The sequence below is a fragment of the Capra hircus genome, chromosome 10 (genome assembly GCF_001704415.2).
Source record: "Capra hircus breed San Clemente chromosome 10, ASM170441v1, whole genome shotgun sequence".
Lineage (NCBI taxonomy): Eukaryota > Metazoa > Chordata > Mammalia > Artiodactyla > Bovidae > Capra > Capra hircus.
Genome location: NC_030817.1, coordinates 28971014 through 28988072, shown reverse-complemented (window position 1 = coordinate 28988072; position 17059 = coordinate 28971014). Strand labels below are relative to the sequence as shown.

The 17059-nt window shown below is 42.0% G+C and overlaps 1 protein-coding gene across 1 annotated transcript in view; it reads left to right on the top strand.

Annotated features, from left to right (window-relative positions):
* Window positions 1–17059, top strand: part of SYT16 (synaptotagmin 16) — a 125819-nt gene that overhangs the window by 82732 nt on the left and 26028 nt on the right. Inside the window, exons 2-4 of the mRNA XM_018054082.1 lie at window positions 2605–2817; window positions 8513–8769; window positions 15166–15606. Of these exons, the coding sequence (XP_017909571.1) occupies window positions 2605–2817; window positions 8513–8769; window positions 15166–15606 (911 nt within the window). The remainder of the gene's footprint in view (window positions 1–2604; window positions 2818–8512; window positions 8770–15165; window positions 15607–17059) is intronic.

Here is a 17059-nt window from a genome sequence, read left to right as displayed (position 1 = left end):
CCTGTCAGGTAGAAAGTTTGGCGTCAGAGAATTTAGATCCAGAAAAGACCTGGAAAATGATCCATACATTAGAAATGATCCACAAATGAAGAAACAGGGTCAGAGAGATTAAGAGTCTCAGCCACACAGACTCAGCTAGCTAATATGAGCGAGCGCAAAGAATGAGTTCTTTCTACCACCTCTCTCTGATTCTCCAGCAGAGTAATTAGAAGTGTGGCCTCTAGAGACAGACTGCCGTGATTCAAATTTTGGTTCTACCCTCTCCTGGCAGTGTGATCTTCAGACAGTTGTAGACTTTACTCTGCCTCAATTTTCATATGGGAAAGATGGGAACAGTAATAGAGGTTTTGTGTGGATTAAATGAGATATGTGTAAGACACTTAGGACACTTCCTGGCATATGAAAGACATTCAATTAATGTTTGTTATAACTGCTTCCAAAGAGCCTCAGGAAAATCAACTCTTGAGCCAGAGAGTAAATGTTTTGGCCAGGTGAGTGTTTTCAAGTATTTTCTCTCGCTTAAAATATGGCCTTTAAATTTCTTCCTAGCCTCTAATTCTTAACTGATCTTCAGGACCCACTGTCCTGTTAACAACCATATTCTTCCCTGGAACCACTGTGAGTTTTGGATGAAAAGAGGAAATCTTTAAAAAATAATTCCCTATTATTTATAGTTCCAGTCCATATTCAGCAGATATTTACAGTGTCATCTGCCCTTGCCTGACACAGAGGTAGTGCCTGGAGGGACACAGGGGTGGGTGGTCTTATATGCTTCTTATACTCAGGGTGTATACAAGTTAGATGGAATGGTTGGCAGTTAAATAGGTAATTTCTGCCACAAAGCTGGAGGAAGCACTGACAGGACAGGCTAGAGAGTGATTTTACAGCACATGGAAGGAGCCTTAAATCCCTAAAGTTGATTTAAGGGATCAGGAAGAAATCTCTGGAAGAAATGATCCTCTGCTGAGACCTTAGTGGTGAGCTGGATTCTTGGCTAGTTTAGACAGGGACTAGAGAAGAGTATCCCAGACACAGGGGATCATGTGTGAGTGTTGAGGGTGAGAGAAGGGCTCAGGCTTGAGAGAAAACACTGAGTATTCATCAATCCAGTCAACATTCAACAAGTGTTTAATTAAGTACTTACTCCTTAGCATGCATTGTTTTACGTACTATAGAGACATCAGATAACAAAACAGGCGGTGTTTTTATTTTCACGGAATTTATTGGGGAGAAGAAAGAAAAAATAGCAAGTGCAGGGAACAGAACTCCTTCAGGTCAGTCACTCAGTCGTGTCTGGCTCTTTGCGACCCCATGGACTGCAGCACGCCAGGCCTCCTTGTCCATCACTGACTCCCGGAGCCTACTCAAATTCATGTCCATCATGTTGGTGATGCCATCCAACCATCTCATCCTCTGTCGTCCCCTTCTCTTCTAGCCTTCAATCTTTCCCAGCATCAGGGTCTTTTCAAATGAGTTGGTTCTTTGCATCAGGTGGCCAAAGTATTAGAGTTTCAGCTTCAGCATCAGTCCTTCCAATGAATATTCAAGATTTATTTCCTTTAGGATGGACTGATTGGATTTCCTTGCAGTCCAAGGTACTCTCAAGAGTCTTCTCCAACAGTACAGTTCAAAAGCATCAATTCTTCAGCACTCAGCTTTCTTTATAGTCCAACTCTCACATCCATACATGACTACTGGAAAAACCATAGCTTTACTGGGTGGACTTTTGTGGGTAAAATAATGTCTCTGCTTTTTAATATGCTGTCTAGGTAAGCCCACAGAGCTCCTTAATGTAGAACAATCAGGGAAGTGTTTAGGATGAAGTCAAGCTGAGACCACAAAGTTGAGAGGAGTCAACCAGTTAAATACCTGGGGAGGGAGGGTTTCTGGCAGAAGGAACAACATGGGCAAGGGCAGGAATGATCAGATACTGCTGGACAAACGAAGAGGACTGACCAGTGCGCTGGGGTGGGGAAAGTGGTACGAATGATTCAGAGTGTCTGGGTTGGGTTGTTGGTGATGGAGAAAGGCATTTCTAGTATAAACTAGTTATCCATTAAATTTTTAAGACACATACAACGTGGTGTTGCTTTTCAAATCTAGGAAGCTCTTGGAAGATCTCAGTAGCTAATATCTCTTTTCTGAAGTGAGTCTTCACTCTGTGTGTTAATAGCTGAGATGAGGCAAAGAGCATAGTTTTCATCACCAGCAGCTAGAAGTACACACAAGATACATGTGTGTCCAGATTGCCGGTCCTTTTCCCAGTCGTGCACACATGTCAGCAGTGTAACGACCCAGCAGGCTGCCCAGCTCAAGAGGGCTCAGCATGTTGGTTACAGGGCACTGGCAGTGGGGTGGCATGGGGAAGGGGGTACCAGTGTTTTCTCTGAGCTCTAGCCCTGTAGTTCTAATTACCCTTCTGAGCTTTCTTTTCCTGTTTCATTCCTTTGGACTCAAAACTTGTGTTTCAAAAGTGCTTTAAATTCTTTCTACCCACCTTCAGTCTGCTTTGATCCAGATTAATTGACCACTGCTTCTCTGGAATACCTGTCTCTGTTTTCTGGTGGGCCCCATAGAAGACTCATGGCTCTCGTTTGCTTCTAGTTAACAGCTTCGGAGATGATGAAGAGCTGTCCACATCTTCTGACAGTGATGAGGAGGTGATCAAACAATTTGAGATTTCTGTGTCCCGGTCCCAGAGTTTCCGCTCGGGAGCATCTGAGAAAGGAAAGCAGACAGGATTGGAGCATAAACCAAAACCCAGTCACTGTCTCTCCACCCACAAAGAAGACAGCACAGAAGTGTCCACCTGCAAAGGTATTCTTTGCATCAAACCTTTCCTTTATCTAGACCAGGTATGTCTAATGGTAAGAATGATTTTGAGTCACTGCACTGGTATTTGTGAGTCCAGAGAGGAGAGCAAAAAGAAGGGTGATGTCCAGAAGGTGGGACAGGGCAAAAGGGCTGCTTCAGATCTTCCAAGGAGCCTCATGCAGAGAGAATGGATCAGCGGTACCAAAGTCTTGATCCTGAGTTGTGGAACCCCCTTCCTTCCTCATCGTTAACTGCTTTGTACGTTTTGACAGCTAATAACTAGAATGGCATTTTTCAAGGTTTATAAAATTTCATTCCATTCTGACAAGTACAAAAATGTTATATACATGTCTGCTGATGTTGCACTTCTGTGCCTTTCCTCCCATTTGAAAATGTAGGATCCATTTTCCATATATCTATGTAATCCTAGATGATAGGTTGTATTATTAAAACAATAGGTATGTTTTACCTTCCAAATAAAAATAATGTGTTTTCGTAATATTGAATAACCTTTTTTAAACAACATGTACCCTGCACACTCTCCCTCACGCCCTGTGGTTTCTGGAGCCCAACCTATATTAGAATCCTCGGTATGAGCAGATCTCTTGCCACCCTCCATCTTCATATTAAGTGTACTTTTCACAAAGGGAGAGGGGGACACTCAGGGCAGGGTGAGCACAGCCTGTGACTGTGAGTGGGGCTTGTCAAGGGTCCTTCTCCCTGCCCACCAGGCACACAAAACAACCTAGGGAAAGAACAGTACGATATTTCTTAGTGCTTTCTATAGCAAAGGTCAGGCATCTCTATCTCCCTGACTCCTGTATGCCCAGAACCCTGAATGGCGTAGGACGTTGAAACAGGGAACAGTCTGTGAAGTGTATCTGGTAAAAAAAAAAAAAAAGCCAGGGAAAATGTCATACTGTCTACCACAGTGACCTGGTCTAAAATGACCTGGGTTCTCTAATCTTTTCCTTCTTTCCTCTGGTGCTGTGGTTCATCCAATCAACGGGCTCATAGTTGGTCTTCCTTGTTTTTCAGCACTTAGTAGTAGGAAGACAAAAAGGAGAATGTAGAACTGAGAGACGATAACAGAAGAAATTTCTGATTTGATGATATGGATGAAGTGGGCAAAAAAAGAACAAAGGAGGCAGAAAGGAAAATTAACAAATGAGCCCTATTTTTTAGCAGGAATATAATAATTTGCTGACCTAATGTAATTTTACTAATGCGCATGGGCCACATAGCATTTTATTGCTCATCTTTTTAGCCCAGGTAAGCCAAGAGATAAACACTCAATGTAACCAAAGAATAGTAACAGTTGCAAGAGGCCCTCTGTAATCTCCTCACCCTGTCTCCTATTTGCTTTTTCTCTGCTGTTACATCACAGCATTCCTCTCTCTCCACTGAGAGGGCAAATGTTAGCTAATGAAAGTTAATCGCAGTTGATCCCCTATGAGTAGCTTGTTTAATTCTAAAGCTAATGGCCCCATTTCCCAGAGGCCTAAGTGTCTAGATTTTGATTTATACAAACACACTGTTCTGAGAGTTCTGACACACACTAGCCCTCAACCTTCCTGGAATTAGCAGCAACTTTTGTCGTAACTGGTGTGATTCTGAGTTTTTTGACAGATGGTGATAGAAAGGCTACATTTTTCTCTACCGAAGGGTGGAATGAGTCTACTACACTGAATGAATTACCTGTACATTTTGAAGAAAATCAGCAGGAGTTTTCATAAGAATGATTAACTGCATGCTAAATTTTAGGTTATCAAATGCCATGGAAATGTTAATGTAATTTTTATTGCATGATTTTTTCTGTGCCATTTCTTTTTGTTCATTTTTAGATCATTGAATTTGTGTCAGCAGTAAAGAATAATGGAAAGATTAAGCATGCACCCCAGAGAGAATTTTTTTAATGCCTATTCTCTATTTAGCTATTTTCCCTTCTACCTTAAACATGTTTTTCTAAGATCAAATTTGCATGCGTGCATGCTAAGTTGCTTCAGTTGTGTCTGACTCTTTGCAATCCTATGGACTGTAGGCCACCAGGCTCCTCAGTCCTTAGGATTCTCCAGGCAAGAATACTGGAATGGATTGCCATGCCCTCCTCCAGGGGATCTTTCCCACCCAGGAACAGAACCCCCATCTCTTATGTCTCCTGCATTGGCAGGTGGGTTCTTTACTACTAGTACCACCTGGGAAGCCCCAAGATCAAATTTGATTGTAGACAATTCTTTCACTTAAAGGGTGCATTCAGAACATAGAACCAGTGAAATTCAAGGTCCAAACCCACTTAAAACCGTCTTCATATTCCAGAACCTTCTTCATATTCCAGCTAAATTCTCCCTTGTTTCACATATCTGATTTAGTGTTATTGTAAATTAGTTGTCACTGTATTCCTGATAATGTCAAAGAGGGCTTGGCCTAAGTGTTCTGAATCAGGAGCTGTGCACGACGTCTCTATGCATGTAAGGTGGGCTACAGAATATTAGCCCACATATTGGACTGTTTGTTTGTCTCGAGCAAAACCTTATTTTTGTTTGTGAAATATTTAGTTCTTAAGATGTTTCATAGTAGCTAATCATTACCTTCCTGGTGTCATTTAAAACAAGTCAGTTATCTCCTCTGTGTGTGTGTGTGTGTGTGTGTGTGTGTGTGTGTGTGTGTGTGTGTGTGTGTATGTATTTTAAGAGATTTATTGCAAAGAATTGGCTTATATGTTTGTGGGAGCTCTGAAATCCACTGTTCAGAAGGAGAGGCTGAAACTCAGGAAGTAATTGAAGCTTCAGTCTATAGATGAAATTACTTCTCCTCCAGGAATGCCTCAGTTCTCCTCTTAAGGCCTTTCAAGGGACTGATTATATAGGATAATCCCCTCTACTGAAAGTCAACTTTAATTATATCTACAAAATGCCTTCACAGCAACTCCTAAATTAGCGTTTGATTGAATAATTGAGGCCTATAGCCAAGCTGACACATAAAATTGACCATCACGAATGGTAGGCAAAAGTATGGGTAATGGAGGGAAGAGTCTTGTAGTAGAAAAGAAAGCATAAAAGGATAATAGGTTTATACTCCTTCAAAGTGGGATATGGACTAAAATATCTCCTCTCATAAAATAAATATGGTTGATGTGACACAATTATGCTCTATAATTTCTAAGAAGCCAGGATACATTTCTTGACAACAGGCAATTACTTTTCTGTATGTGTTTAAGGTGACCTGACCCTCTTTAATTTAAAGCATGCGAAGATGCTTTATGTAACAGTGAATAACCCTTCCCCCTCCTTGCAACTTGACTTGTCCCCAAGATTTGCCTTTCTAATTCATTCCTTGCTTGTCTGTCAAGGAAAATGGTTTGTTACATTAATATAGTTCTTACGTTTTTCAGTTATGAATAGCTTTTTAAGGCTTTAATGTAGCTTTTGAAAATTCCCTTATTACTGATCTAAGTATTATCACTGTAGGAGTTGAAGTCATGAGACAATTTTATGGGGGTAATTTCTTGGCAGAGTTAGATTTTGTGCTGAGATCCTGCTGGGCGCTACACACGTTGATGGATGACCCACTGTTTAATAGGACATTTTAGTGTTCGTGTATGTGAGGAATGGATGGGCTAATTAAAGCCTGAGAAGAAAATTCCGCTTTGTGTTATAGGGTTTTGCAAATGAAATAACCCTTGTTCTGTCATTTTCTGGGTCTGTGTGTGTGTGTGTTTGCCAAATAACTGCAAGTATGAATGTCAAGATTTTAGGTATCCTATGAGAGTGTTTCCAAGAGGCCTGAAGTGAATTATTAAGAAAAACAAGGCAGATGGAGAACTTTTCAATGGCTTGCCATGATTTGGCAAAATTCCAAATGAGGGGTTGGAATTGGTGCCCTGAAAACCAAGTCTTCCCAAAGATTTTTGTGTCTGGTCTGCAGAGGGTGATGCTGTGTTTTTAAGTTCATGTCTTTATTGTAGGTGGGTCAAATATTGTCTGCTAAACCACTGTCCACACTGCTCCATATTGCTACACATCTTACTGTTTCAAGTATTTGTTATCTGCATAGCCTTGAAAGCTACTTGGGATTTAATAAAACCCACTCTGAGTCTGAAGGAGTCAGAGAAGATTCAGGAGTTGCTGGGACTTTGGATGAACAGGAAGGAAAGAAGAGGAGGAAGGGCTTGAAGACCGCTGTGAACAAAAATATACAACTGTTGTTTTCATGGACAAGACTATGCAGTATATGGATGTTGCTTAGCAGCTTCAAGGACCTTATGTTCTAGCTCAGATTTTAAGACCAATGGTGGGAACAACTGCTATTATACAGTGTGTAAATAAGAGCTGAGTTTGTCATCCTCACGAATCCTGTCTATATCTCTAATTTTCCATCATCCTGGGAGTGGGGGACACTGGAGAAGAGTAGAGGCCAAAGAGAAAAGACATCCTTGGCTACTTTCTGGATGTGGGAGGCAATTTAGGGTGAAAGCTATTGCTTAGGAAGAACAGTAAGACCCTGTCAGTTTTTCCTTATTATCTGAGGGTAACTTGGTTGTCAGGGAAGAGGAAGGGGATGAACAGGGTAAGGGAGTACTGGGAGAGAAGAGAATGACACTAGGGGCTAAGAAAGACTCTGAGTCTAAACGAGTCAGGGGAGATTTGGGAGTTGTTGGGTCTACGGATGGACAAGAAGGAAAGGAGAGGAGCGAGGGCTTGAAGACTGCTGTGAACAAAAATATACAGCTGCTGTTTTCATAGCCTATGAGACCATAGATGTCTACAAGTTTGGTGGTAGTACTGAATGGGCTTTGCTGGGTTGGATGAGGCTTATCTGCTTAACAGATAAGCAAGGTTAATATTTATGGAAAGGCTGGTGGTTGCTAGGCAGATATTATTTCACATGTCCACAGTAGATTTCTGATGGCCTTTCCCAACGACTCAGTGGTTAGAGAATCTGCTTGCAATGCAGGAGATTCAGGAGACTTGGGTTCGATCACTGGGTGGGAAGATCCCCTGGAGGACGATATGGCAACCCATTCCAGTATTCTTGCCTGGAGAATTCTTGCCATGGACAGAGGAGACTGGTGGGCTATAGTCCATGGGGTTACAAAGAGTCAAACATGACTGAGTAAGCAAACACACATAGACAATGAAACAAAGGTTAAGACAGTTCAAATATTGTTCAAGTTCTTAATCAGAACTTGGATTTTAAACCCAGGTCCTCTGATTCCAGGGGCTTCCCAGGTGGCACTAGTGGCATTAGTGGTAAAGAATCTGCCTGCCAATGCAAGAGATACAAGAGATGTGGATTTGATCCCTGGGCTCAGAAGATCCCCTGGAGGAGGAAATGACAACCCACTTCAGTATTCTTGGCTGGAAAATTCCATGGACAGAAGAGGCTAGTGGCTTGTAGTTCATGGAGTTGTGAAGAGCTGGACTTATTTTATCCTCCTAACATAATGTACATCCTAAACATGCTCATATTATCATAAAGCATTCAGTCTTCTTGGTATCCTATATAATGAACTAATGGATTTTGATTTTATGGGCCAAGTTTATCCACTATATAGATGAAAGTGTGTTTCAGCAGATGTTATTTAATGAGTTTTGTTTTAGCAAACTTGATTGGGGGTAGTTGTTATTGCCAATTTTCTCTAGATAAAAAGATGAAACATGATAGTGCAGTTGAAAGAATTTCCTTTTCGCAAATTTAGGTTTGGATGGAGCCAGCCAACTGACTTATTCTGAGAATCTGTCTTACGGTGAAGATGATCCCATCTCTGCCCATTCACAGTCCCCTTGTGACCTGGGGGACACCAGGCACCATGGTGTATCTCCTGGAGAGACCAGCGTGGTCCACAGCCTCAGCCGGCAGTCCACAGAGGGCAGCCTGGAGATGGAGACAGCTTTTAATAACCGGGGATTCGAAGATTCCTATGCTACTGACAGCTCCTCTGTGTGGAGTCCAGAGGCAAGTTGTTTGTTTTTCCTTGCTTGAATATTGTCAGCTCCCTGGCTCGTTGTTACCCTTCCCCTCCCCGTTCTTTTCCTCCCTTTCTCCCCACCCTTCAAGAAGAAAATTTTTCCAAAAAGGAAGCATTGCTTTGAAAAATAAACACCTAAACAGCCTTTAATGGAAATATATTTTTTATTCAGATGACCAAGTCCCAGTTCCTATGTGTGCCACTAAAAACATCATATATAAGTAAAATCTATCAAAATGGAAAATAAAAAGAAGCATTGGTGGCAGATTGAACCCAGTAACAATCAGGCTTCATTTTTTATATAAAGGAGTTTTTAGTTCTTTAGGGAGGCTGGATTATTTCCTTCATAGTTTCAATTAAATGGAGTATATATATATATATATATTTATACCAAATCTTAAGTTATGAATTTTTGAATATGAGAATTATTTGGGAATGAAGTAAAAAATACAATGACCCTGCAAATGAAATTATACAAGGTGTTATGATGAAGATCGTATAGTATGAACCTATTTATTAGATCCAAATTGAGCTGAAGTTCTAAGAGATGGCATTAGTCTGTCATGTCTCTCTGTCCATTGACTTTGCTTTTTGGTTAAATCTCTGATAAAACATACATTGCCTAATTTCTTTTCCAGTTGAAACTTACTCCCAAATATGCCTAAACATCCAGAAGTATGACTGGAGGATTGCTTAGATTCATGTTCATTGAGTCACTGATACTATCTAACCATCTCATCTCATCCTCTGCTGCCCTCTTCTTCTTTTGCCTTTAATCTTTGCCAGCATCAGGGTCTTTTCCATGAGTTGGCTCTTAGCATCAGGACCAAAGTATTGGAGCTTCAGCATCAGTCCTTCTATTTAATATTCAGGGTTGATTTCCTTTAGGATTGACTGGTTTGATCTCCTTGCATGACTTTGCTGCTGCTGCTAAGTCGCTCCAGTCGTGCCCGACTCTGTGCGACCCCATAGACAGCAGCCCACCAGGCTCCTCCATCCCTGGGATTCTCCAGGCAAGAACACTGGAGTGGGTTGCCATTTCCTTCTCCAATACATGAAAGTGAAAAGTGAAAGTGAAGTCGCTCAGTCGTGTCTGACTCTTAGCCACCCCATGGACTGCAGCCTACCAGGCTTCTCCGTCCATGGGATTTTCCAGGCAAGAGTACTGGAGTGGGGTGCCATTGCCTTCTCTGTGCATGACTTTAAGAGACATTAAATATTCTAATATTTAATATGTCTAATACCTACTTTGAAATTAATGTTGATGAAATAACTCATGTAGTTATATAAAATTTTGTGTGAACAGAGGAAGAAGGGTAGGGTAGATGGATTTTGTTAGCGTCAATCTGCCTGAGAAAATAAACAGGGGGAATCTCTTATTAGAACCTGGACCGTCATACACACCAAATGCTCATCAAGGAGGAGAAAAAAAAAAAATCACAGAAAATTATGTTTCAAAGCCTGACGGCTAAGGTACTGGAGCACATAGAGAAAGCATGGGGAGATGACGCAGGGGTACACGTGCTCTGTGTAGAGTTAGTGCTGAAGTCCAGGGATGGCAACTCAGATACGTGGTTTGTGGCTGGTTAAAATAAACCCTTCATATAGAGACCCTCAAAGCTATCTATCTTATACATTTTATTTTAAAAAAGTCTGCTTCCTACTGGTTTACTGCCAAGAATCAGATCAAATCCCACACACTAACATTCAACATTTAAAAATACGATTCTTTTTGGCTCTCTCACCACATAAACAAAACAGAACTGTTTACCTGCCTATTGACAGTCTGTCCCCTTGATAACCGTACCACTGGGCTTGGAATTACTTTCTCCAGGCAACCTCCCGTTTGCCTGCCTCATGGAGCTTCAGTAGAAGACTGGGTGTTGAGGGCACTAAATGTTCTCAGACTCCAAAAATACCCAGACATCTCTGTGTGCTCCATTCAACCTCCTATCTATTTTGAGACAAAAACTGTAATTTGGTGCTCCTACAGTAGAACCTCAGATGCAGTGTGGAGGCAGTTCCTGTAAATGTCTGCTTTGCAGGCTTAGCTCGCCTTTTAAGAATTGATTTATTTGCCTCTTAGCTGTATTAAGAAGCCTCTCTTCCCCTGTGTATCTGGCATTAGGAACACACTGTGGGGTTGTTTACTTTGGGCCACACAGATGACATCAACAGTATCTTGTTAAAACAGAAAAGCTTTCAGTTTGATAGAAACATCGTTAAATCTTCATGGGTTTTGCCAGGGTGGTGCAAGTGTTCCCATCTTAAAGGAAAACCCAGGATATGAGAGCCAAAGGAATCATTTATTTTGCCTCAGAAGGAAACCGGTCATGCAGTGTGCCTACCTGTTAGGCTGATGGTTTTGCAAGCATTGCTCTTCTCTGCTAGAAAAGGCCATTGACTTTTTCCTGCAGACCCAAGTCTTGGCAGGGATGATGATAGGAGGGTAGTTGGCGATTTTGAGCACACAGGGAGGCGGCTGTCCCACTTTTCATCTCTGCTTTCCACTGATTAACTGATTGGCCTTGAGAAGTTAATTAAAATCTGCCAAATGGGGATAAAAATGAAGACATTTTTACCTTGCAGGAAGGTCAGATGGATTAGCTGTATTAACAGTACCCACCTGAGGAGTACCTTTAGTTGCCTGGTGATAGGTAGAGTATGCTGAAATAATTAATTGCTATGAAAATATCAGCCTTCACAAATCTTGGTCTCAGATCAACCCAGGAAGGGACCACAAAGCCCAGTTTTTATGAGCCATAGCTTGGATTGTCCCCATCCAGAGTCTGACTGTTGCCTGGAGCTGTGTCTGATTCAAGAGTCTCAGGACAGTTATTTCAGACCCTTCCCCAGGATCTCAGCACAAAGCTGCAGATGGAGTGAACGTTTATCTGAATGCAGAGCCTGGTAGATAAGTGGGGAAATGCTCATTAACTAGATATTTTTACCTTGGCATTGACATTGATGACAAAGCTAGGAACTGTTAGCTAATATCAAGAGCAGAAGCATAAAAGGATGTGAAATTCAAAGTAGTGTGTTTCTACCTCCCATCTCCTATCTTATTTCCTCTTCATCTCACACACTTACTATGCATGTAAGTAGTTAAGGTGACAGGTTTGTGGGGGAGGAAGGTAGATACCATTGTTTCACATGAGATTTGGGACTTTGAGCATTAATACTGGCAAATCTTGGGTAGTTCTGGCTGGGCATATGATTTGGATGGCAAAGAATGAGTTATTTAGGCATTCTAAGCCTTGGTTCCACTCTGCCCCAAAATGAGGATATTGAAAACCTATCTTATTAGGTTAATGAAAAGTTAATATGCATATCTAAAAAGATAATGCTTCTTAGCTGGATTTCCCAAAAGTACAGCTTACTTTGTTAGGACATGCAGTCCCAGGAATCAAGAGTGAGGGGTAAGGGAAGTGATACAGGGAAGGGAGAGCCGGTATGAGAGTGTATAATCCGGTTGTCTACCACTAAGTGTGACTCCTGACTTGATCTTGTGCAACTATACTATAAGAAGCTGTAGAAATTAGTCCTAGGACATCTGTCCAAGGGGAGAAAAATTTACTGCATGGGGGGCATGAAGCCCTCACATACTCTGGACTTTATATTGATGGGTGACAAGAAGTATTCTGTAAATTTCCAAGCCTTGACATCAGCGGATAGGCCTTTGGTGAGAGTTGAGAGTTACCTTGTGTGGGAGGGAGGAAAGATTTTGTTGGCTTGTGCCAGACAGAAGCTCCTTAGAGCCCAGCCTGTAGGGGAAGAAGGAACAAGAGGCCAAGAAGGTCTGAAGTGCATATGAATGGGCTTTGTGTCTATAAAGGGTTTAGTGTGCTACCTGGTGTAAGGAAGGGCTTTAGTGGGTGTTAACTGTTATTCCTTATGGTCCAGCAAGCAATGTAGAGATGATCAAGGGTAAGCTAAAATAGATGGGAGTTTTAACAGAAGACTGTGACTTGATTTTTGAGTTGGCATAACTCCTTGGAGACTTGCTTCTAATATTATATCTACACTAGTCAGTTGTATTCAAAAGTCTCTATAGCAACCACTTTTATCACTTGAAACTAAGTACCTCTGAATAGAAACAGTCACACATGAATGCATGCTCAGAGGAAAAAATGTAAGAAGCCTAAATTTTCCCTTAAACAAGGAGCCCAGGTTTTCTTGGTAGACTAATGTGAATCTTAAAGAGAGGGCAATTATTAGACATCTACTAGGTGTCAAGTCCTTTAATTTTCACAGCAACCCTGTAAAATAGAAACCATCTCCATTTTACTGTTGATTAAAACAGGAAGTGGGAAGGATTAAATAACTGCCCAGCGTCCTAGAGGTAGTATGTGGTAGACTTGGGATTCCTAACAGTATCTCATTCCAGAGAACCACGCACTTTCACCTGAATTCTGTGGATGAGTTTTATTGATAAACATGCATTTATGAGGTCTATTATTATATTTTTAAAAATAAAGAGTTCCTTGCTTTTCAAACTTTTTATTTTATATTGGAGTATAGCCAATTAAAAATGTAGTAGTTTCAGGTATACAGCAAAGTGACCCAGCCACACATATACATGTATCTTTTCTCCCTCAAACCTCCCTCCCTTTCAGGCTGCTGTATAACATGAGCAGAGTTCCCTGTGCTATACAGCAGGACCCTGATTGTTACCCATTTTAAACAGCAGTGTGTACATATTGATCTAAAAATAAAAGAGTTCTTAGCACAGTTGATACTCTATTACATAAAGAAGAACTGATTCTTATTTATAGTGAGAATCAGACCAAAATTTAGTCATGAGCAAGAGGCATGCCTTCAGAGGAAAAAATCAAATTATGTTGACATTAGTAATAGTTTGTTCGAGGGTGGTTCATTAGAGCAAATGTGATTCAGCTCAGTTTTCTCAGTGAGGTCATTGGATCTGACTGGCTGAGGTGAACTTCTGTCTAAAAATGATATTTCATAACAAGGGGCCATGATTGTAAATAAGCATCAGTTCAATGATGAGAATAGATATCTTCGGAGGCTTGTCTGAGCCAAGCATTTTCCCACAGCTTCCCAGGTGATGCTAGTGGCAAAGACCTGCCTACCAGTGTAGGAGACATAAGAGACATGGGTTAGAAAGATCCCCTGGAGGAGGACATGGCAACCCACTCCATTATTGCCTGAAAAACCCCATGGACAGAAGAGCCTGGCAGGCTACAGTCCAGAGGGTCATACAGAGTCAAACATGACTGAAGTGATTGGCACATTAAAACCTCACGACACTTTATCAAGCAGGCACCTTAATGCTCATTTTTTCAGCTGAGGTACAGAGAGCATGACCCTTTTGGCCAGGGCCAAAAATCTAGTCAATGTTGAATTTTAATTTCAACCCAGGTATTCTGTCCCCAAGCCCAGTGTTGTATTTGCTAAGTGGCTGCAGGGGATGCCCTCCTAAACCCTTCCTACTCCAAGAGTGACTGGAGGCTAGCTGAGACTTCCCTGTGGCCTGAGAAATGCAGAATTTCAGACCTGGCTCCTGGTCCTACTGAATCAGAATTCCCAGATGATTCAAGTCCACTAGAATGTTTGAGAAGCTCTATCTTAAATTTTTTCCACCATGTACATAGACAATCTATTAAAGGCTCATGGCCTGCACTAGGATCCTTCTCTGCAGGGCCTCCTGGCTCAGAGAGCACAGGCCCAGGCAGAGTCATTTCTCCTGGGAACGTAAGGAAAAGTTAGCTTTTGGCAGTTGCATAATTAACTAATTTTAGACTTAGTATTTCCGTTGGTTTCAATGATAGCACTTTGCAAATTGTAAAAGCTTTGTTCATTCATTTCAAAAGCATTCAGATGTGTAGAGCAGACTTTTGGACTCTGAGGGAGAGGGAGAGGGTGGGATGATTTGGGAGAATGGCATTGAAACATGTATACTAGCATGTAAGAAACAAATCGCCAGTCTATGTTTGATGCAGGATACAGGATGCTTGGGGCTGGTCCACGGGGATGATCCAGAGAGATGATATGGGGTAGGAGGTGGGAGGGGGGTTCATGTTTGGGAACTCATGTACACCCATGGTGGATTCATGTCAATGTATGGCAAAACCAATACAGTATTGTAAAATAAAGTAAAAATAAAAATTAAAGAAAAAAAAGGGAAAAAAAAAAGAAACAAAAGCATTCATATGCTTTGAAGGCTCACCATATGTCTGGTGCTGTACCCTCAAGGAACTCCCAGTCCGATGGAGAGACCAGGAAACAGACCTTTCTAATGTGTGAGGTTATAAGCTACCAGTCCAAAAGTGTGAGGTTCTGAAGAAGCACAGAGGGGCACCATCTTTCCAAGATGCATTAGGCATTGTTCCATTCCTAATCTTTCCCTCTGTCTACAACAGGAACAGGACGGGACCAATTTTCAGGTGCCACCTGGGGTCCCAGAGCCCATCTCAAAATGTGGTGACCTGGATGTCATCTTTGAATACAGAGCTGCCAGCCAGAAGCTCACAGTGACCATTGTGAGAGCACAGGGCCTTCCGGATAAGGACCGAAGTGGCGTCAACTCCTGGCAAGTGCACGTTGTGCTGCTGCCCAGTAAGAAACAGAGGGGCAGGACCAGCATACAGAGAGGGTCCAACCCCATCTTCAAGGAGAAAGTCACCTTCGCCAAGCTGGAGCCCAGAGATGTGGCTGCCTGTGCGGTCCGCTTCCGCCTGTACGCTGCCCTCAAGATGACCCGGGAGAGAATGATGGGTGAGAGGCTCTTCTATCTCAGCCACCTGCACCAAGATGGGGAAATGAAAGTGACTCTTGTTCTGGAGCCAAGAAGTAATATCAGTGTGAGTATGTTAAATGGTGCTGCTAATGACGTGCTATGTTGGAGGATCTGGAATTGTCAGCCCTTAATGTAGTATATTCAGCCTGTGAATTCAGACACCCTTAATTTAATTTCCATTTTGCCCTTCTCATCCTTGTGAGCCATGCTTTGCACTTCATGGTACAATGGGGTTTTTAATTTTTTGTGTGTTTGTGCCCATAGCCCCTGTATCCCTATGGATGATAGATGTATCCCTATCCATTTTGGATGATGGATGTATCCCTATCCGTTTTTGGTCATGACAGCAGCAGAGTAAAGGAGGACACAGGGAAACTGCGAGAGATTTCTTGGCCTTCTCGTTAGCTGATAAGTGGTTCTACCACCCATCCCCCTGCCCCGACCCCAGTGTACATATCAGAGATATATGGGGCTTTCAAAGTGAGGTTCTTAACACGTGCACCTGAGGAGGCTGTAGAGTAGTCCTGAACTCCAGCCACTTCTAAGACCTTCCATTTATATGACTGGGCTTTTTCCACATGCCCATCTGCTATGTCTCTGGGTTTCAAAATAAGACAGCACAGCTTTTATATCTACAAACAAGTAACTCTGTTCCTGTGGGTTTCATATATATATATATATATATATATATATATATATATATATATATATATATATATATATATATATATATATATATATAAATACCCACCCCAGTATTCTTGCTTGGGAAATCCCAGGGACGTAGGATCCTGGTGTGAGGCTCTCCTAAAAATCACATAAAAGATCAGGTAGTTACCTTGGGCTGTTGGGCCAGTCAGTCATTCATTCCAAAATGTTCATGAGTACCTACTATATGTCAGGTGCCACATAGGCAGAGGAAGGGACGAAATAGGGAATGCCCTTGCAAGGTGAACAAAACAGGTGATGCCTTACAATCTGGTGGAGGAGGGCAACAATAGACAGCCGGAGTAGAGAGTGACAGGCTGCATTTTCTTCTGAAGGGTCAAAAAAAATTATCTTTCAGGTGGTGGGATGACATAGAAAACAAGGAACCAAAGGAGCCAGCCTAGGTGCCATGTGGACAGGGTCTCCAGACAGAGGGGCTGGCATATGTAGACACCAGCAGGTGGGAAGGGGCTTGACTTGTCTGAGGAAGAAGAAAGGAGCCAGAGAGTTCAGACTGTGCTGATGGGGGATCCAGTCACTTACATTTTTAATAGATGTCTTTAAATTCATATCTTTAGACTCAAAATCCTGATTTTTGCCTCACAAAATCTATTTTGGGCTTCCCTGGTTGGTCAGTAGCAAAGAATCCGCCTGTCAATGCAGGCGATGTGAGTTTGAACTCTGGGTTGGGAAGATCCCCTGGAGGAGGAAATGGAAACCCACCCCAGTATTCTTGCTTGGGAAATCCCAGAGACAGAGGATCCTGGTGGGCTGCAGTCCATAGGGTAGCAAGAGTCAGACTAGACTTA